This window comes from Chenopodium album, chromosome 25, assembly GCF_948465745.1.
Source record: "Chenopodium album chromosome 25, dcCheAlbu1.1, whole genome shotgun sequence".
Lineage (NCBI taxonomy): Eukaryota > Viridiplantae > Streptophyta > Magnoliopsida > Caryophyllales > Amaranthaceae > Chenopodium > Chenopodium album.
The window spans coordinates 7,628,645-7,651,096 of record NC_137858.1 but is presented as its reverse complement, the minus strand read 5'-3'; the positions used below and the strand labels follow the sequence as shown (position 1 = coordinate 7,651,096).

At 36.1% G+C, this 22,452-nt stretch overlaps 1 protein-coding gene, 1 non-coding gene and 2 pseudogenes across 2 annotated transcripts; 2 read left to right on the top strand and 2 right to left on the bottom strand.

The window, feature by feature from the left end:
* Positions 1-110: 110 nt before the first annotated feature.
* LOC145613513 (kinesin-like protein KIN-7J) lies at positions 111-5,301 on the bottom strand. The gene is made up of 13 exons (XM_081668632.1): positions 4,893-5,301; positions 4,559-4,648; positions 4,352-4,452; positions 3,986-4,099; positions 3,813-3,894; positions 3,654-3,721; positions 3,492-3,554; positions 3,277-3,401; positions 2,847-3,183; positions 2,100-2,758; positions 1,499-2,006; positions 831-1,177; positions 111-589 (listed from the first exon to the last, which is right to left on the bottom strand). Exons 1-13 carry the CDS (start codon positions 5,131-5,133, stop codon positions 265-267), a joined length of 3,060 nt encoding a protein of 1,019 aa, XP_081524758.1. The 5' UTR covers positions 5,134-5,301; the 3' UTR covers positions 111-264.
* A 6,995-nt stretch (positions 5,302-12,296) lies between these two features.
* LOC145615228 (pentatricopeptide repeat-containing protein At1g25360 pseudogene) lies at positions 12,297-15,236 on the bottom strand (annotated as a pseudogene).
* Positions 15,237-17,133: 1,897 nt separating this feature from the next.
* LOC145615054 (putative TPR repeat-containing protein At1g05150 pseudogene) lies at positions 17,134-20,047 on the top strand (annotated as a pseudogene).
* Positions 20,048-22,021: 1,974 nt separating this feature from the next.
* Positions 22,022-22,094, top strand: TRNAE-CUC (transfer RNA glutamic acid (anticodon CUC)). Its single transcript has one exon. It is a non-coding gene; the product is annotated as a tRNA-Glu (tRNA).
* Positions 22,095-22,452: the final 358 nt, after the last annotated feature.

Genomic DNA, 22,452 nt, shown 5'->3' with positions numbered 1-22,452 from the left:
ATGGTAGCCCAAAATTATAGAGAGGGGGGGGGGGGGGGGGGTGTTGGTAGTGCTTATACTGCTTAAGGCAATCCATAAGCTATTTATGAGTCAAGTACACATATTTCATGTGGAATAAACACAGAAGTCAGAAGTTAAAAGTTGCTGTTTTCAACACCCGAAAGTTTAACAATCAGAAGGAAAAAAGTTAGATTAGTATTAATACCAAAGTTTGTTATTGTAAAAGAATGAGATTATAATCTATACATTTACATGTCGAAAGCATTAGGATACCCTTGACATGCTTGATTTCCAGCTATAAGATCTTCGGTTTATGCTTTTAGTAGCAATACTTGGACCAACAAACATCTCCTTAGGCACTTGACCTTCATCTACGAAACCAACCAGCTTAGCCACTAGTGTTGCACTTTCTCTGATGTGTTGCATGTCTTTGGTATCTGTCCAAAGGCGGCGAGCTAGTTGCAGCCTCCTCTGCTTGCTGTTCATTGTGATCCCCCACTGCTCGAAGATTGACTCCCTTTCTTGTACAGGAATTTTCTTGTACATTTGCCTCATTAACATCTCCCTTTCTTGATTCAATGCCCTCATGCTGTGTTATAAAATTAAGAGTAGTAAGATTAGGCTTTAAAGGTAATGATATATTCTAATGTACACAATGCATAACTGATCAAAAGCTGGAAATTTTCAACTATACTCATAATACAGATTATAACCAACCGAAAAAATTTGAGTTTTGCAGATTATTTCGGAAAAATTCTAAATATAAAATATGGTCTTGGCTAAAAAAAAGCATTAGTAATTCTTGCTAGTGTACAAGTCATAAGATATACCTTGAAGATGGTGTGGAAACTTCACCATCCACAACAATCTTCTGGCCTTGATCAAACCTGTTTTTGATGAAAGACAGCCTTCGGAGTTCTACCTCTAAGTAGATCTTATCAGATGTGTCACCCTTGAACAGCAAGTAAAAATAGGTTCTGTGGACTAATGGTATATGGCAAGCATGCCAAAGTTCGATTATCTTTAACCGCAGGCTCTCAAATTCCTCGAACCAATTTGATGGGGATTGCACAGTGCTCATCGCTCCTTCTGACATGGAATCCCTTACCCTCATCACGTATGAAGCAACATCTCTTGCACTTTCACTTGATTCACTGTCCTTTGGTTCATTTTCCTCCTCAACTTTGTTACCATCCTGCAAAAAGCAAGTATATCAATTCCCTTGTGTGTTCATATTTCCCTTCTCATGTCCTACATTTTTATCTGTACACATGAGTATTTTACATCTAATAGTTTTACAAATGATACAATTCCTGACCACTAACTGAATAGTTGAAAACGATTGGGAAAAGGGACAGTATTTAAAGAACTTCAGTTTACTAATTCAGGGAAATGGAAATTCGCGATTGCAAAATTTGGGTGTGAAAATCATGTCCTGCCCTCTTAATGTGAATCATAACCAAAATCAATGCAAAACAGGACATACTTATTTACTGACCATTTCATATCCCATATGCTTGCCAGACTCATGTTCGGCATTTCCATTTGTCTCTACAGCAGAGCTGTAAAAGCTGGAAGCATCACTGACATCTGAGTTCTTAACTTCCTGTTCCATTTCGTTCATTATTGCATTCCTAATAGAAGGTATAGGGAGGCCAAATCTCGAAGGCTTTCCATTACCCATAGGAATGTGATCTGAACCCCGAGGCAAGCCCTTTGGTCTTTCCGAGCTCATCTCTTCACCAAATCCAGCAAATGATAAGTCCCTAGAATGGAGCACTACCTTATCAAAAGTGATAGATGAAGCGGGGTTTGATGTTAAAATTGCCTTGCAGCTTCTGCTCCTGCTGAAGCTCGACCCTTTGTTGCTCAATCTCTCTGTGTCGATGGAACAAGGAGAGAAATTTCCCAAGGGGTTGTGGTTAACAAGCATGTCAATAGTCCTTTGGAGTTCCTTGATCCTTTTTACCAATTGATCGTGTTCAGAATCACAGTGATGCGACTCCCTCTCTTCGTTCTTTTCAGTCATTGGTGCTTTATACTCAGCAGCAGAATGTGGTGTCTCATTATCTTCATTCTTTCCAACTGATAAGGCAAACTTCTCTTCTTTGACTTTAAATCTTTCTTTTTCATTTTCTTTCTCCTCTTCACTCTCTATTTCATCATCGGATGTGGTGTACTCTCTTCCTTGCACATCTTTTACGACATCCTCTTCCTGAATTTCTTTCTCTCGAGGAGAAATCATTACAGGATCTGATGATTCGGAATTCTTGCTAATGCTTCTTTCTTCAACTTCAATACACCGAACCTCCTTGCAGTTATCTTCATCGTCTTCATCGATTCTTCTTCTGATGTTGCCAGTGCTGCCCATTTCCCCCCATCTTAGTGATAGATCATCAGGAGTGAAATCTAGAGTGTTGTTGTCCAGTGTTTGCAGTGAGGGCTCATTTGGCAGAACGTCAATGTTTTCTAGAAGATCAGACCGTTGAGTACTAAGGTCATAATTGTCCTGTTGATCAAGATACTGAAAGGATTCAGAAGTTGCCAGGTCTGCATCAAGACGCCTGTAATCTGATCCGTCAGATATTTCTGATGTATCGTCAAACCATGATAATTTATCCCGTGAATCAATTCTATGATGGTCATATTCATCATCCTGTGGTTTTGAAACCTCCTTTTTGGTTGACTGTAGAAGCTCTTCCACCTTTGTTTGAGCAAGGTCGCGTTGTCTACTGAGTTCTTTTATTTCTTTGTCCATCTGTTTTACACAGATTTTTACAAATATAAGATCAACATATGCAGACGTATAAAACACAACTTAAATACAATTGAAAATTTGTTTACACCTTTTCTATCTGAATTTCTTTTTCTCTCAGAGCAGCTGCAACATCGCCCTTGGAAGAAACCATGGGCATGTTCTTCAAATCGCTCTCTAATTTGGCCAACTCTTTCCTTAGCTGCTTCACCAATGCTTTGTCAGACATTACCACATTAACCTGTGCATTAGTGCTAACTTCTTTCGCACAACTTGCAAATAAGAGGGTGTTTCTTGATTGTTCTAGATGACTGTGAGCAGGGCTCATGGTACATATTATGGCTGTCCTCGCATTTCCTCCTAAAGAGTTTTGTAGTATGCGTGTTAACTTGGAGTCTCGATAAGGAATGTGTCCATTCTTTCCCTTGCTGTAATCAAGTTATAGTAGTGCCTTAAGACTTCGTGTTCTTAAAAATACAGTAATGTTTTTTTCAAGACTTGAAAGAGGTTAACAAACAAACCTTAATGTGCGAATAACCTTTCCAAGAGTTAACAAACTTCGATTTATGTGGGAACCTTCTTTCAATCTTGCACCAGTTGCTAATGTCTGAGAAGTACGCTCGCTTCCTGCAAGGTCCACAAAGTTCTGCATGCCAAACATTGTCAAGTTTACTACTGCCTTTTCCTTATATCACATAAGAGTTGGGAGAAAAGATCAACTAATACTTCAACATACCACATTTGCTGCAAGAATACTTGAATTTCCACCACCAAATCTACGAGCAGAGCTTTCAATCGTCTACAAAAGTTCCAATTAGTTTATGAGCAAATCATGCCCCAACATAGTTTCATTTGTGATTGAGCTAATTCAGTTCTTTAATGTAATGGAAGAGCTTACCAGTCTGAGGATTTGATGAGATCTAGAGCTGGCTTCATTCAGAGAAGTCTCACCCGTCTGTCTTTGAGCTACGAGTAATGAAAAACAAACATCAGTTAGTTTCTGTGACTCCTACTAAACACTCTAAATTTGCTCTTGCCTCTGCACACAAGTCTGTACCTTCACATACGGCAATTAGCTCTAGAAGATGGCTCTTATCTTGGAGAGTTTCCTCAGTTAACTTCTCAACAACTGTGCCTCTCTGTTAAACCAAAGTCAACCAGCATTTAAGGTGGTTTCATTTCTTATGACAAGTCTCAAATATGCCTGTAAAGTACTGATCTAATACAAACCTCAGGATCATCCAGAAGTCGGAGTGGGTTAGTGTCTGTACTTAGAAGGTCCCTAACAAGTTCATTATAGATTTCAATAGCTGAGAACTTCAACACAAATTCACGCTCCTTTTGCTGTCACATTGTCCAAAAACATACATAATTTTGTTAGAAATGTCTGAGTGACCGGCTATTACTGGTTCTTAAAATTTTAGATGCACGAATATGTTTTCATTTTCTGCCTGTACGTTTAAATTATATTTATGGTATCTTCGGCAATCTTGGGGACTTATAAGGGGGCATCTTGGGATAGAGGGACACTTTAGTGTTGTGTATAGCTGTGATGTGCTGAATTCGCAGATCACGGTTATAAAGAGTTTCTCGTACCTGTTCTATGTAATCATATATATCTGCTACAGCATAATGTGTAATTCCGTTCATTGTGAAGGTCTTCCCACTGCTTGTTTGTCCATAAGCAAAGACGCTAGCTAGATCAGACAAATCGAAAAAAGTAAACCTACTTTGAAACAATAACATGAAAATTAAGCACCATAAACATAACCAAATTGTAACAGATTTTAGAACATTACTCACAGTTAATGCCATTGAGAACAGAGAGAGCAATTTCTTTGGCTGCTTCCTCGTAAACTTTCCTCGTTGAGTCGTTATGACCAAATACTCTGTCTGTCAATGTACAACACAAAAACAAGGAAAAACTTCATTAAAAAATAAATCTAAACATGAAGATGCATAACATAATTGGTAACTAAGTTTTCTTGCCTACTTTTCAATAATCAACACATGACACAACAGTAAAAGAAAGGCAATGCACTTACCAAAATATGCATAAATTCTGCTTACAAGTTATAACAAGGTCTAACAGAAAAAACTATGACAGGAGCTTTCGAATTTAAGGGGATTTGATTACCGAAATTATAGGCATTCGGATTCATGGACCGTTCACCAAGGCCATTCTTGAACAAAATGGTTGTGCTGTTGATGCTCTCCCAATCAGCAAAGTCATTGCTTTGAATTTCCTTTTCATTAAGAGGCCTTAATCTAACTGATACAAATATTTTTTCGTGGCGAGCATTATCAGACCCTTGTGCATTCCATTGCTGCAGGTCCTGATCCCCACCTGCCACCATCTTTCCACCTTCCGTTAACATACAATGATCATAATCTCGGGTTCCTTTGTCGTCGAAATCAGCTTGTTGTAGATAACTTAGACCTTTATTTGGTTGATTGTTTTTTTTCTTTTTAGCAAACTCTGAAGCCAAAACAATGAAGATGTCAAAAAATTATCGACTTTGTTTTGTTTGCCAGGATGAAGCATTACAAAGAAAAAATTGAACATGTCAAAAGAATTTTTTTTTATATAACTGTAATTTTATATGATGGGAATCCAATCAATCCAAGACATTGCACAGCTGTTTGAATGTTTAGAAAATACAGGTAGATTCCTTGAAAGATTAAAAGATAAAATTCATTTTCAAATGGGATTTTTAGAACATGACCATTTAAACAAAAAAATTGACAAATTTTTTTACTTAAAGTTGATAAATTCAATCAAATCTTAATTTGCAATGCTTATATAATGGAATTATTCTATCCTAATTACATGAAAGATTGAGAAATTAACATTAAAAAAGGTGAAAAATTCAAATGCAGTTAAAATTTGTTACCTCCTTGAAACAAATGTTTAAGGTGAAAATTCCTGGGTTGAAAATGAAATATAGAACCAAAATGTACAACTTTTTTTTTTCAGGGTAAAAAATTGATAAAACCCCACCAAAAAAAAATATATATATATTTACAGCAATAATGAGGTTGATTATTTTACCCCTAAACAAATGTTGTTTATTTGAGAACGTGAAGGGAAATAGAAGGAACAAGGAAGGCGAAAAATTCGGAAGAAGAGTAGTTTTTACAGTTGTTTTTTTGGATTTTTGTATTTTAAAAGATAGAGACTTGTTAACAGAATAAAATAACTGTCATTTTTTCTCACTTTTGGTCAATCAAACAACTAATGTAACCGCTATTTTTTACAGAGCAATATAGGTGAACCCAATTCGGACTCATTTTTTTTCCAATTCATGAAGTTAAAATAAACGACTGAGTAAAAGCCTTGAAATATATTTACATCGGAATGTATAATAAATACTGAGTATGTTTCTTTAACGGAATACAACGAGTTGTACATTTGAGTGTATGTCAATGTAAATCGAATTAAGGGTATGTTCTGTTCACCTTATTTTCACCTATTTCAAGTGTAATAAATTCAGTTAAGTTCAGATCAGGTTTAATAAGTTATGATAAAGGTTACCCAAGTACAAATTTCAACTAAGATAAGTTTTAATAAAGTCTAATAAACTCAGATAAGTTTAAATCAGTGAAAATCGAGTGAATAGAATACACCCAAAAAATTGAATTATTCATAGACTAAAGAAAAAAGAGGAATAATAAGGATAAATAGGACCAGGAGTGTTGGTCCTCCACTATGGACAAGGCCGCAAGGGATCACTAAGCCACTAAGTTTGTTTTTTGTGTTCTTCAACCTACCAAATAATAGAATGTTTTCATGATATGTAATTGAAAAAGACTATTCAGAAAAAAAAAAAAGGAAAAAGAAAATCAATTTTTTTATTAAGAGATTCATAAATTCTTTATTGTGAGTGAATACTGTAATCATATTCCAATCTTAACTCTTATTTGTCTTGTAACACGATATTCATATCACTATTGTAATATCTTCATACTTATCCCAAATTCCAAATATATCATAACTTCACAAGTAATGGTCCTTCAAATTTACAAAATAAAAAAAGTATTAGATTCAAGAATATGATAAATGGATTTTAAATTAAAGCATATTTCAAACTTTATACAATGGTATAGATTAGATTCGCAACCAACAAACAAACCGGCCATATATTAGAGTAGAATTTTCAGATAGTCATCCATGGCACTGTATACATTAATTCAATATACTACGTACATGACATTACATTCCGGCAGTCTAGCCAAGAACCTAATGTGCGAGTCTTGGATTGGTTGGATAAGATAGTCTCACCCTAATGCTTGTGGTTCGTCTAAAGTAGAAAGGGGGACAAACTCTCTTGTTTGGGTAAAGGATTGGGGGAGAGAAGGGAAAGCGGAAAGGAGAGGGATTGATCCATTTTCCTCCTCTCGTTAATAAGCATAATCCCTCCAAAATTAGAGAGATTTGGAGGGAAAATGGAGTTCACCTTCCCTCCCTTTCTTTCCCCTTCCCTTCCTCCTCTTTCCCTCCCCTTCCTTTCCTTCCTTATTTGCTATCCAAACAAAGCGTTAGTGTGAGATAATACAAGACTGAGCAATAGTAACCTTCTTACAATCTCTTGGAAAATATAGCTTACCACAGTTTAATCTCTTATCATGGTAGTAGAAGGGAAGACATCTGATATTTTGCTGATTTCGGTATGCCTCTCTATGTATGTGGTGTGAAAGTAAAACTAATCGAGCGTATAACCAAATTGGATAGCATAGGAAACAAAATGGTCGATCTCATTCTCATTGATAGCTCCATCCAAATCTATATCTGTATAGTGAATAGCGCGACCAGCCCTGTAACCAGGAACACGAGCTCCAAGTGCACGAAATGCCTCCTTTAACTCTTCCTTATCTAGGCGGCCATCATTATTCTTGTCATGAGCCTTGAAAATTCTCCTCAGCTGATCTTCACTCAGACGACTCTTCTTCTTTGATTTCACCATACATCTTAAAACGTTTCGTAACTTCCCCCACTGACTTGCCATGTTTTCACAGCAATGCAGCCTGTCTTGTTTGTTTACAGAGCTAATAATGAGGATGTGATGCCATAGGGCCACCTGAAAACTCCTATATATATGTACAGGGGATTTCCAGTCGTCAGCAAAGAATATATACCACGATTGTGGAAGATAATACCAATGAAATATATGGTCCATAATCCATAGATTTTCATGACATTGCACATGCTTCTTGAAGTTTTAATTGACTGATCAGACTACGATCATTATCAATGGTATCACTACGTGTCTGAAATAGAGAACGCAGTTCCGGAACCAATACTGTTTACCTGCTTGTATGCTTATACTTTATAGCAGATGTGTATCAAAACTTTTGAGAATATATATTCGACATGCATCATCAAACGATACAAGCAATTAATTTTAATACTCCATCTGTTTCTTATAGTTTTACAAACTTGCCTCTGGGACAGAAAAGAACCAAAGAATAATGGATACTGGATAGAGAGAAAATCCAAGAAAAAGTATGGTGATAGAAACAGTACAGGTTTTTTTTTTTTTTTTTTTTTTTTTGTTTTTTGACAGGAAGAAACAGTACAGCTAAGTAAAAAATTGGAAGGAGAAAAGGCGACTTCAAATTCGAATGTAACTGTGCAATTAACTTGGTAAGACTGATCAAAGCTAGTAAGCAAAGAAATATGGTACTGTGGAATATTATGTTAATCTATAAGCGGCACCACATACTTTTTTTTATACTCAGAATTTCCTAACAGCTGTGCAATATTCTAGTGAGTACTCTATTCTGTAGGCTGCCCTTCACATAACATGAAGAGTACTTTTTTTTTTTTTGAATAGACATGAAGAGTACTTATATGTTAAGAGATTCCTCAATTGAATCTTCAAACTTAATATTAGTATGCCATCTTTAGACACTATGAAATTCTAACACTAAGATTTCCACATTTCTTGTTCTGTCAAACATTTAATTCTGTTAGTTACCAATCTTCACCTGCTCAAACCACAGCTTAGAACTGATTAATTGATTAGTTTGATCAGTCATCTTAAGAGACTATCTACTAAGTCATTTCTTCTGTGAAGCTAGCACAGAAATATATAATATACATGAAGTATATATTCTTTTTGTTCTTAAAAAAAAAAAGCAGTAAACGCAAGATAGAAATTTACCTTGAATCTGATTACATGGTATAGTCTCCTCCGCAATGTAGTCTCTAGATCTCTTGTGACATGAATCACACGATTTTCTTCGTCAGAAACAGATATTCTGCATAAAAGTCAATTGTTTAATAAATAATGTGCTGAAATCAATCAAGCAGAAACGTTTTTATGTCATATATACTGGGAAAAAACCCAGCCCTTGTCTTTTTTTTTGTTTTTTTATTACTTAAACTGCTGTTTTCCCATGTATACAGTACACCTGTATCTATGTCCTTTTAAGTGAAAACTAGCCTTAAATCCTGTCAAGAGAAGGATTAATACTATTTGATGGTCCTGCTATGTATTTGCACATATCTGAAAGCAGACAATTTGAAACACAGGAAACAATGACCACTTTCCAACAACATAAAACCATTGAAAAGTTTCAACGGTAAAAATTCACACATCAAAAGTAAAATACATCAAAAATCTAGTCACCTGGGTCTCACAATATGTTACTGTGAGTTTGTCTAATACAAGATTTTGCAGAGCCTAGATAAAACTATAAAAGCCTTCCTACAACCTCTTACACTAGAAAAATACAGCTTGCCATAATTTAATCATGGTAGTGAAAGAGGGAAAATTTGCTGATACTAGTACATATTAATCTACATGGGGTGTAAAAGTAAAGCTAATTAAAGCTATACCCATAATGGGTAGCATAAGAAACAAGGTGGTCAATCTCATCCTCATTGATAGTTCCATCCATATCTATATCTGAGTAATATATAGCGCGGCCAGCCCTGTAACAAGGTATACGAGCTCCTAGTGCACGAAATGCCTCCTTTAACTCTTCCTTATCAAGGTGGCCATCGCCATTCTTGTCGTGAGCCATGAAAGTAATCCTCAACTGCTCTTCACTTAGAGGATTCTTCTTTGATTTCACCACCCATTTTAGAGCTTTTTGGATTTTACCCCATGCCATAGTTTTTGCTAAATGTCTTTAATTTACAAGAGCTAATTAAGAGGAGAATGTGATGCCAAAGGGCTATACAAAAAACTCCTATATAGGGGAATTCCAGTAGTGAGCAAAGAATATATAAACATGATTGAGCAAGATAATGCAAATTATAGCTTAATTAAAAAAATGCATATAACATATGGTCAATGATCCTTAGAATTGCGTAAAATTGGAATTTTTTAATCAAATTTCTTAGTGGCAAATCAGACTACAATCAAATAATATCAGTGGAGTATAGCTTTAAGAGAATCATTTATTTAGTTCAGGAATCAAAGTTGTTTACCCACATGTTTCTTCTAATATATGATTTGGAGTAGAAAATGATAGACCCTTTATGCAGATGTGATTCTAAAGTTTTCCCTGAGCAATACATACTGTATATTTAAGGCTACTTAATATTCTACACAAGCATCGTCAAACAACATGTTGTCTACTCGTCTATTGATTTATATTAATATTCCCTCGTTTCATTTTTCTTCCCGAACTCGGAATGGAGACTGACAAAGAAAAGTGCAGAGACAACCAAATCAAGTGTTCAATAAAATATGGTACAGAGGGATTATTTCTAAAGGACAGTTCTACCATAAAAAGTTTTGATAATCCAGATACATAATTTTACTAGACTGTGGATCACATAACATGAAGAGTTGAAGACAACTTATTTATTAAGATAGTCCTCTACTGAATGTTCAAACTTTGACAGTCAGGCACTCTATGGAATTCTTTAAAAGATCTAATGAGATTACTTCAGAAATTTTTGCTCTGTCAAACAATTTAATTTGTTAAATAAAAACATTGACCAGTCCAGATTGCACCGGATTCTCAGATTAATAGTTTATCTATTGTCCAATGAGACTACGAAAGATTTTAAGTAGTTCAGTCAAACAGTTTTACTTTTTTAAAAAAAAAAAAATAAAAAAAAATAAAAAAATAAAAAAATAAAAAACCTTACTTTTGCAAGATAGGAATAGACCTTGAGATTGATTATGTTGAGATAATGTCCTCAATTCTCAGCAATGCATCTCCAGAATTCTTGTGACATGACCTTTCCATCAGAAACCAAAATTCTGCATACAAGTTACAAATTGTCAACAGATATTGCTGAAAAATTCAATCAGATTTCACCTTCTGACTTTCTGAGAAACAAAATAAAGAAAACATCTATTCTCTCGGTCCAAAGGAATTGCTAATAACTTTACGTCCAAGAACCTCACTACAGTATGTCAGTATGTATACCAGTCCTCTCTCAGAACTTTCAATTCCTCATTTATCATCATGACTACAGAATCAATTAAGTCCCTATTTGATAATCGACAGGACTGAGTTGCCAAGCATCAAAAAGAATATAATAACAGAAAGCCCACAAAGCCAAAGCAGTAAATCTTGCACAATGCCAATATTGCCACTACTTTTATTCTGAAAGACTTTCAATTCCAGGATCAACAATCCAACCATCTGGATAAAAACACTTACTTTGTTCAAAGATATATGGAAATCCCTATTTCGACAGAAGATTCAAATCAGAGCTGGTTTAGTCAGCACATGACATGGTGGTGACCTTGAAACTCATGAACTCCTGCAGCAAAACCTACACGCAGCACAGAGGAGTCAAAAAGATGATAAGTGTATCTATCGTATGGTTGAATTTTAATATGTGAAGAAGTGGGTCTCTTGCCCTGTACATAGATATAAAATATCTACATCAAGAAATTATAAGAAGCAAGATTTTAAGCATCATCCTCATTGTCCACTTCATCCAAATAATTTCTGAATTATTTTTTTTGTAAAGAGATATCTGAATCAAGGATGGTGCTATGACTTATGAGCTCTATAACTACACACAGAAGACCCTAAAGCACAAAATGCCTTCTGCTTGTCCTTGTCGAGGTTATTGTCACGATACATAAAAACCTTCTTTATCTTCTCTTGAATAACAGGAATCCTCTTAAGTGGACTAGAGTTTTCCAAAAACTTCTCCAAGAAAAAAGAAATATACATTTTGATCATGTCAGAAGTTCCGATGGCTTATCAGATTGTATTATTCTGAACATCAATCAACTGATACAGCTGCTAAAGTCTCTTGATTTGTAAAATGACATAAAACTGCTCAATATGATCCCTAACTGCCCAAAAAGAAATGTACAAGGGTGTCTATAAGACATACAGTGCCAAGTGCCAACCTTCTCCAGAATTTTTCTTGAAGTGAACAATGTAATGCACTAAAATATATAATACAATTCATTTTTTGAAAAAGCAACAATGGAAAAAGTTAATCTCAGGTGCAAATTAACCTGAAAGTGCTTTGATCAAATTCAGCTCATCTTGTATGACAATGGAAAAAAGTATCCTGCTTTTTGTTGTAGCACAGTGGCCATGAAGTTATATTTGAAAACAATCCAACAACATCAGTATCATACTGCTCAGGTGGGTTTGTTGAAACATCCCTACCTAATCATGAGCTTGCCGACACTAACAAGTGATGCAAGACTATGCTGTTACAGTGTGTAGAAGCAGCATACCTTCACAAAGCCTATCCAATTCGTAAGTTTGAGTATTCCTCCATCAAATTGAAAAAGATCCCTGTTTGTAAGCTTTGATATACATCTAATTATCCAAGTAACACTGCAAAAGTTAAAACAGAGCCACAACACAGAATTGTTGCATGTTACATTGTTACCACCATGGGAGTTTCTTCTTAATATTGCTGAGCTTCCACCATATTCAAATTCATTCCTTCTGCGGCTATAGCTGAATCTCACAAAAACTACTTTACCAGTAATCACCACAAGAGCATTCACCATTTTTAAAATGATGAAATCTCTTGACATCTCTCACAACTATTACTCTCTGTACTATTTTCGAAATGTACTTGATCGCATTGTGGCAGTCCCCACATATCCTGAGGTTCTTAAACACCCTAACTGTGGCTCCTACAGGAAGCTTTAAGAGCCCATAAGCAACTGCAAGTTTTTCACTGTGAGTAGACAAACTGTGCTCTTTCTGCTCTGCCTCCATATCATGCAACACATACTTAGTGTCGGGAACATATCCCAGTTCCCTTAACTTTGGTCCCAATTGCTCAAGATAGTCGTACACTTCTTGTACGTCTGGGTGTGAAGTATCATCCACCAAGAATACATTAACCTTATTCTCAACATCTATCCAACTACAAGCAGGCTCTTTTTTCACACCTTGCTCTCTCATCAACATCCTCACCCTTGCCACATCAACCCACTGGCCAGCTGCAGCATACATATTTGATAACAGTATGTAGGTACCATCATGTTGTGGAATTAAGTCCAATAGTTTTTCAGCAGCTTTTATACCAAGGTCTAAGTTCCCATGAATCCGGCACCCAGCAAGCAGAGCTTCCCAGATAGGTGCTTTTGGCTCAAAAGGCATTTTATTGATCAGTTCTTCAGCTTCCTGGAACTTTCCTGAACGACAAAACAAGTCAATCATCCTCGCATAATGATCTTCTCCAGAAGTTATATGATATTTATGCATGGAATGAAAATAATGCCGCCCTTCATCAACCAACCCAGAGTGAGTACATGCAGTGATAATAGTAAGATATGTAATCCGATCAGGTAGTATCCCAGCTTTAAGCATCTGCTCAAAGAGTTCCAATGCTTTACCGCCGTCCCCATGTTGCCCATAAGCTGCAATCATGGCATTCCAAGAAACAGAATCTATAGAAGGCATGGTGGAAAACATTAAGTCTGCATCCTCAACCACACCACATCTTCCATACATTGTTATCAGAGCATTTGCCACAGAAAGGCTTGACTCATATCCAAAGCGAATTACTTGACCATGAAGCTGCCTCCCCTGATCTAGTGCTCCAAGATTCGAACAGGCCGTCAATGCCCCAGCATATGTATAATCGCACGGCTCAAATCCTTCGGTTCTCATCTTATTAAGTAGCTTAACGCTTTCTTCTCCTAATCCACTTTGTGCACATGCTGCTATCATCACAGCCCAGGTCAAAAGGTTCTTCTCTGGCATTTTGTTGAAGAATTCTTTAGCTTCTAAAATCTGGCCAGCAGTCACATAGCCTGACAATACTGCATTCCAGGAAACTATATCTCTTACATGCATCTCTTCAAAAATATGCCGAGCTTCATGAGTTCTGCCACATTTAGAGTATAATGTGACTAATGCATTATTTATAGAAGATTGGACTTCAGCTCTGTGTCTTACTTTAGCTTCCTTGCGCAAAATGCGAGCATGTATCTCCTTTCCATGCCAAAACATACCAGAATCAGCACAGGCACCAAGAACATTCGTATATGTATATTCATCGTGCTGAATTCCTTCAACATTCATCCTTCTAAAAAGGTCCAAAGCCTCTTGATACAAACTATGGTGCACATAACCCGAGATCATTGCATTCCACACAGCCACAACCTTAACACCGGTTGAATCAAAAACTTCCCGTGCTGAACTAAGGTCATCATTCCTTGCATACCCTGTAATCATCGTTGTCCATGTCAGCTCATCCTTCTCCTGCATCTCATCAAAGAGTTCCCGAGCCACACCCAACAATGAAGTAGCTGCAACAAAAGGCGAAGAAGCACACTTCACATACAGCGATATAAGTGCATTCAACACCGATGTAGAGCACCCCGTTCCACTCTTCACCACGGCGCAATGAAGCTGGTAACACTGCCTCGCATCATCTGCAATCAAACTTAGAGAACTAAGAACACTACTATAAGTAAAATGATCAGGCCTAACACCATCCCTCAACATATCCCCAAACAATTGAATCGCAGAAACACCATCACTGTTATGATTATACCCTGTGATCACAGCATTATAACACACAACATCACGAATATGAAATGGGATTTCATCAAAAATCCTTCTTGCCTCCTTCATCTCCCCCAAATTGCAGTAAGCAGACACTATAGTGGTTCTCGCTACAATATCTGGTTGGGGAATTTTGTCGAACACTTGGTGTGCATACCCGAGATTCTTGCATTTACAGTATATATCAATCAGGCGGTCGATAATATGGCCTCTTGGGTTGAACCCAGAAGTTATCATGTGGGCATGGATGGTCCGAGCAAGGGACTGCGAGGTGGGGCTTGGCGGGAAGCATCGTTGGAGCGCGGCGGCGTAGCGGTTGGCTAATGCCTTGACGTCGATTTTATCCGGGAAATTGGTGCGGGTGAAATTGATGGTGTGTTGAAATGCATTTTTCATTTCTGGGTTTGTCAAAAATCATGGTCTTTCTCTCTCTTCTTGCTTCTCTTCAATGGAGGTTTTGGAAGATGGAAAGAAGAGGGAAGAAGGAATAGCACCCATTGAGAACTATTGAGATTTTTTTGGAGGGAAATATGAAAGTTAAAAAATGGTTACCAATTTTTATTTGAGGATTAAATTGTGCAAATAAAAAAATAATTAAATAAAAAAACGCAATTAAAAAGAAAAAACCTAAAATATTTTTTGAGCTAGTATTTTGGTAGATGATGCTATTGTTGATTTTGAATTATTGCATTGGTAAATAACCTATTTGTTGATTTTATGAAATACTTGTATAAAAGAGTGATTCAAATGCGACATAATTTATAATTTTCTATATTATTAATTTAATAATGTGATTAAACAATTTAATACTATGTATTTGATTTCCTAATTGATTAAATCTCTATGAATAATTTAAAATCAAGTTTTTCAACTAGAAACAAAAGAAATTGATCAAATATTATTACAAATACTATGTAGTAAATTTGTACTTGATTAATAAGTGACATATAATGTTAATGGTCAAAACACAGTAACTTCAAAGTTCAGTAAATTCATTAAATATATATGATGAAAAACATGTCTCCAATGAGTTTGGCTAGTCCCACTCTCTTCAGACATTTTCACTTAGACTTTGATTGATTGTTTAGCTCAAAGCTCAAATTCGAATTTTATAATTAACAATCACAATTAGTGCCCTCATACTTACAAGTGATAAAATTGTTTTATCCAAGTTAGGCGTATTTCATTATAAAGATGGTGTCACCATTTACATGTGTTTTTTTTTTTGTTGGACTCTTGTAATGATTTGCTCTTCTCTGTCATTTGAAATAGTGAGCTAAGTTGGTCATATTGTTGGGACTTATATAGTTTTCATTTCCTCGGTCCTCATTACAAAAATACCAACTTGCACATGAAAGAAACTACTAATTGTTAATGATTTAGAGTTAAGACAATGACAATCAATAGAATGCTTATTTCAAGATATAAGAATGATAAATCCCCTAATTTTTTAAGTTGCCACCAAAGAATTTGTTAAGATAAATGTTTGAAAGGTGTAAGAGAATTTGGTATAGACATTAACCGTTACCCTTATCTCATCACCAATTTTAACCACAATACTCAATTATCAATCCTTTATTATATAATGACGAGACTCACCAACGATTTTGGCAACACTAAGGGCCTGTTCTTTTCAGCTTAATTTCAGTTCAGTTTAGTTCAGCTCCAATCAGTTAAGTTCAGTTTAGTTCAGCTCCAATCAGTTAAGTTCAGTTTAGTTCAGCTCCTATCACTTCAGTTCAGTTCCTAATTTTCTTCTCTCATAAACAATTCATTTCAGCTCTATTTAGTCCAGTTCAGTACAGCTCAACTCCAATCATTCCAGTTCAGTACAAATCAGCTCACTTCAGTAAATTAAAACAGGCCCTAAGCCAATACCAATTGTTACGTACGGCAATACAAAATTTGTTATTCCGAATGTACCATAAGTATCATATTCATCCCTTTTACAATTTTAAATAATACTCGTAATACTAAGGAAAAGAATCAATCAATCCATATAAATATGAATTGGTGCATGACACCAAACTGTTAGCCAGCTAGAACTAATTAATCCACTTTTGAACTCTTCAACCCACCCACAAACTAACAACCCAACCAACCAACTACTTAATTATACATTAAAGTCCACATTTCACCTTAACCCAATATTAAACACTTGCACTCTTACCTTGGAGTAGTATTAAACCCACCAAAATCCAATAAAATACTACTAACTTATTATTAATTTTTTTTCAGAAATTAAAATATCAAATTTAGATAAATTCCAAAATCCATAAATTTTAAAATTATTAAAATGACATTAAAATAAAATAAGATTTTTATTTATTTTTTCCCTCCAATTACAGAGGCTTATTTTTCTGGGGAAATTGTCAATTTTATAATTTTCTCTCTCCTCCATTGTTACTCCCCCACCACCATCATCATTTCTCCACCAGAAATTCACAGACTAAGAAAAAGACACACCCAAAAAGAGAGAGAAAAAGAAAGAAAAAACCCCAAAAATAAAACAAAAAGAAAAAGGGTACCTTTAATTTTCTCTCTCCTCCTCAAATTTCATACCTTTCATTTCAGATCTAGTGCTGAAATCATCTTCCCATCATTTTTATGAGCAAAACCCAGAAATTTATTCACCCATTTTACCCCTTTTTCTCTCTCCTATTTATGATTCCTTAGTTGTGAATCAAATTTTTTTGGGGTTTTTTTTGAAACCCTAGAAAAATCAAAATTAAACTCAAAAACCCAAACCCTAGTTTTCGACAATGGCGACAAGAGGGTCGAGATTGGAGAAAGTTAAGCGGATTTTCCAGCAATTTGATTTGAACAAAGATGGAGGGCTTAACAGAGCTGAAATGGCGGCTTTAGTTGTTGCTGTAAACCCTAGGGTTAAGTTTTCTGACGAACAAATTAATGCAATTCTCGACGAAGTTTTTCGGACTTATAAAGAATTCATTGATGAAGATAAGGGTTTAACTTTTGACGGGTTGTTAAGAACTTATGATGATGGTGCTGGAGATGTTGATCGTGATTTTGAAGCATTGAATCTTGATTTGGTTGCTGGAGAAGGTGAGGATTCAATTGCGGAAGCTTCGACGTCGTCGGTGGCGGATGATCGAGCAATGGAGCCTCAGAAGAAGCAGAGGACGGCAGCGTGGGCGGCGTCGCCGAATCATGGGATTGTTTTTGATGAGACATGGAAATTGGTGGATGACTTGGAGATACTTGTAAAGCGGTTGAAGACAAAGCAAGTGAAAGATGGGAAAATGAAGAATGATAATTCGGATATGTATTCGGATGCTGGGTGGTCTAGGGAGTTCGGACCGTCATCTTCCGAGGTTTCGGAGAGGGTGAATTGGGTGGAATCAGGGCATGATTATGCTGCATTTGTGAAGGAATTGGGTGGGTTGAGAACCAAGGCAGATGGGGCGAGGTCGAGGGAGGAGGCATTTGATGGGCATATGGCAATTGGCAGGGTATTGTATGAGCATCATTTGTTTAAGGATGGTTTAGTGAGTTTTAAGAGAGCTTGTGAGCTGCAACCGGTTGATGTTAGGCCACATTTTCGAGCCGGGAATTGTTCGTATGCATTGGGGAAGTTTGGGGAGGCTAAGGAGGAGTTTCAATTGGCATTGGAGGCAGCTGAAACTGGTGGGAATCAATGGGCTTATTTGCTCCCTCAAATTCATGTCAATTTGGGGATCACCCTCGAAGCGGAAGGTATGGTTTTAAGTGCTTGTGAACATTATAGAGAAGCTGCTATATTGTATCCTACTCATTATAGGGCTTTAAAGCTTTTGGGTAGTGCTTTGTTTGGGGTAGGGGAGTATAGGGCAGCTGTGAAAGCATTGGAAGAGGCTATATTTATGAAACCTGATTATGCTGATGCACATTGTGATTTGGCTTCGGCCTTGCACGCGTTAGGGGATGATGAGAGGGCTATTGTAGAGTTTCAGAAGGCGATTGACTTGACCCCGGGTCATGTTGATGCTTTGTATAACTTGGGAGGGCTTTATATGGATATGGGGAGGTATCAGAGAGCTTCTGAAATGTATACTAGGGTTTTGACGTTGTGGCCAAACCATTGGCGGGCTCAGCTCAATAAGGCGGTTTCCTTGTTGGGTGCTGGTGAATCCGATGAGGCTAAGAAAGCAATGAAGGAAGCCTTGAAGATGACGAATAGGGTTGAGGTGCATGATGCGATTGCTCATATGAAGCAATTGCATAAGAAGAAGGTGAAGGCTAATGGAGGTTCCAATGGAGAGAATTCTTTCACCGTTGTTGAACCATTGAAATTTAAGACTTTGGGTAGCAAGACTACCTCTAGGCAGGAGTTGGCAACTGCCCTTGAGATCAGGGCTTTTCAGAGATTGTCGAGATTGAATAGGTGCGATGTAGATCTTTTGATGAGGGAAATTAGTGATAGTGATGTGCCCTTGTCATTCTCTGGTACCGGTATTCCAGAGAAATCCATTCGCAAGAATGCCTTGGAGGGAATTCTCCGCAGGCTGCTAGGTTTCTTGAAACCTGAGACATTTCAAGAAGCAATTAAAGCCATTAATGAGAGAATTCTTTCTGTGTTAGATGATTCTGGACTGTCTAGAGTGGATATTGGTATGTTTTATGCAATCATTGCTCCCATTTGTGGCGGCTCATTGGAAAAACGGAAACGTGTTGCATTTGAAGCTCTTCTGTATCGGCCTGTCAATGAGGGTAATGGGCAGCTCAGAAAATCTGATGCTACCAGATATATGAAGATGTTGAGAGCCATCTACTTTCCTGTACAAGGGTCTAGTGAGATTTTAGAAATTCGTGGGGATTCAGATGCTTCTATGGTATCTATGACAGAGTTTATTGTGATGTTTGATGACCCTGAATTTGGTTTTGGTATCTTATCCACTCTGATGAAACTGGAGAGTGGTGATCGGGTTCGACATGGCCATTATGTCTGTGCAGTTTGCCGCTACCTTATTATTGGTTCTCGGTTTAAGGAGGTGAAAGCTCACTTTAGTTTGTGCAATCAGTGCTATAGTGAATGTAAAGTGCCTTCTTCAGTTAAGCAGGAGGAGTTTTCATTCAAGGAGTACCAAAGGGAGGCAGAAGCAGCGAAAGATAAGTTCAAATGTTTCGGTTCCAAGAACTAGTCCTGAAATAATTCTGTAGTTAGTTTCATTTTGTTAATTGTGTATTAGTATAACTTTTTTTTCCTGTAAGTTTAGCTGTTTGGTGTGAATTATGTAGGTTAGTGGATGTGTGCAGAAATTAATGTTGCCCTTGTACAGTGATTTTTCCCCCTTGCTTCAAATGTTCATTCTTTCTGTTCAAGTTTGGATGTGCACCCTTGTTTAATCTGTTTACTGCCTTGGTTCATTATCCGTTTATTGTTGATGGCAAATTTTTATTTCGAAATTTTTCATTTTCGCTTAGTGTGCCTTCGTGCAAACTGCAAACATGGTTGAGTTGATAGCGTGACTGTCATTTGCTCATCACTTGATTTCATGGTAAAAGCTTATGTCGTTTCAAACTTTAAATCGTTGTTTTCATGTTTATCAAGCTCATGTCCACATGTAAAACATTGTTGTTTCACGAAGCTCTGCTGCTGGTTTTCAGATCACTAAATGCAGAAAGGCTTTCTATTCCAGCAGCTGTGTATATACCGAATATATGATGACTTATCTTTGAGGCAAAATCAGCCACAAGTCCACAACAGCTACAACACTTAAAAATCTCATTGTATGTTCTGAATATCCAAATTTGCCATTTGCCTTGAAATTGATTTTTCTTTCTTATGCCAAACTATTTGATGGATTTATCATCTCCATTAGTCGTTAATTCTGTATATACTCCCGTCATCCCAAAAGTTCGAATCATTTATAAAAAATGAGTCAAAAGTTTTGATACATTATGGTATAAAAAAGTGAGTAGGACTTTTGTGAAAAGAGACATCTAGGCCTTGTTTGATTGCACCAAATTTCCCATGATTTGCAAATATGAGAAGTTAATTCCCATTGCAACCAAACAAGCTCATAAATACGGAGTATCTTAGTAAGAATATAAGATTCCTTTATCTACCAATAGATAGAAATATAAGGAACAGAGCTTGAGTCATTAGTCATTAACTCATATCAATGTTTAAGTAATTCAAAAGTAAACAGAATTTGAGTCTCTTTTATTTTGCATTTACATCTTTTTCTAAAAAAAAGTGCACAACTTTACACTTTATTCCTTTCAAAGGACTAAAGCTTTCCTTGCTTTTTTTCTGTAGTTAATTGAGGTGATTAGAAGATCTGTTATTAATACTAAAATAATTGAACTTGGTTTTATTCACCCTTTTCATTATATCATTAGCAGGTAGGTAATCATGTCCATTTGGAAGATTATGTGATGACAATGATTACTTAAACCGTCACTAACAGGATATTAATTCATCATATCTGTTGGTTGCTTACTAATAATTCATCACATTTAGTTTACTTTTGAGTCGTATTGACGTTATCAACTTAATATCATAATCAGTAGTTGATGAAGCACTCGAGTGCTATATACGTGTTACACTTTATCTATTTTTTTACTGTACAATTCTGTTTGAATTTAGTTATCACATTACTAAATCTAATAAAAAGGCAGTAGTCGCAGTACTCGTTGAAAATGAGGGACATGCTGTATCATTTTTAGCATGTTTCTAATTATCTAGTACTAGTATAAAAGAAATCTGAGTTAATTACATGATTAAAGTAGTCAATTTATGGTAGTTAGAATGGTCCTCATCGTTGATTAATCAATGCCAGAGAAATAATTGACACTTTGTGGACCGTTTCTTCATCTGTCACTAATTATGATGAAGCATATTTTATCTATGATGTATATGTGGATGGGCTGTAATTGCTGTATAAATCTTGATTCTTGAATTTGTTGCATGATTTTGGACCATTGTTGTTTTTGATTGTGATTGAACATAAAGTGACTTAAGTTATATCTTCAAGCAAGGGTAAGGTAGGCAGTTAGCTAAGTTTTATACTAGAATAATACGAATATAAAGTATATACGAGTATTTATTGAATTTGAAGTACGATGTATATACGAGTATTTATTGAATTTGAAGTATGATTTATATATGAGTATTTATTGAATTTGAAGTCTACGTATGTGTCTATTGATATACCATAATTATAAATTCAACGTTGTAAGTAAAAAAGAACGGAGAAAATATAAGGAATTAAGGATAAAAAGTGCGTTTGTTTTGTACAATGGAAGTAGAAATAAAATATCTTAATTTCGTTGGACACATTAATCAACAATTCCGTTGTAGTCTAGTTGGTCAGGATACTCGGCTCTCACCCGAGAGACCCGGGTTCAAGTCCCGGCAACGGAAAATTTTATGATTTTTTTGTCCATTGAGCCATGCCATAATTTTCTACTTATAATTATGTTAATAAATAAGTCATTATTAGATTCATCTTAAATGCATCTTTAACATTTTTAATACTTCCTCTGTTTTCTTTTACTTACAACACATCTTTTGGGCACGCAGTTTTAGGAGATAATTAGTGAGGGTAGGCGAGCGATATTATCAATATAATTTTTACACGAAGATTAGAATAGGGTTAAGTATCATTTGTAAAAATAATAATTAATAATTATCCGTTTACATTACATAAACCCGACCTCAAAACACGTGCCACAAGGCTGTGTTGCAAGTAAATAGAAACGGAGGAAGTAGAAGTCTAGCA

What these genes read in the sequence shown, in the direction of transcription:
- LOC145613513 (XM_081668632.1), bottom strand. Translation starts at nt 5,133, where the DNA reads ATGTTAACGGAAGGTGGAAAGATGGTGGCAGGTGGGGATCAGGACCTG. An exon ending in AGCATATGGGATATGAAATG is followed by an intron (nt 1,178 to 1,498) that starts GTCAGTAAATAA and finishes AACAAAGTTGAG; the next exon opens with GAGGAAAATGAACCAAAGGA. An exon ending in GTTTCCACACCATCTTCAAG is followed by an intron (nt 590 to 830) that starts GTATATCTTATG and finishes TTTATAACACAG; the next exon opens with CATGAGGGCATTGAATCAAG.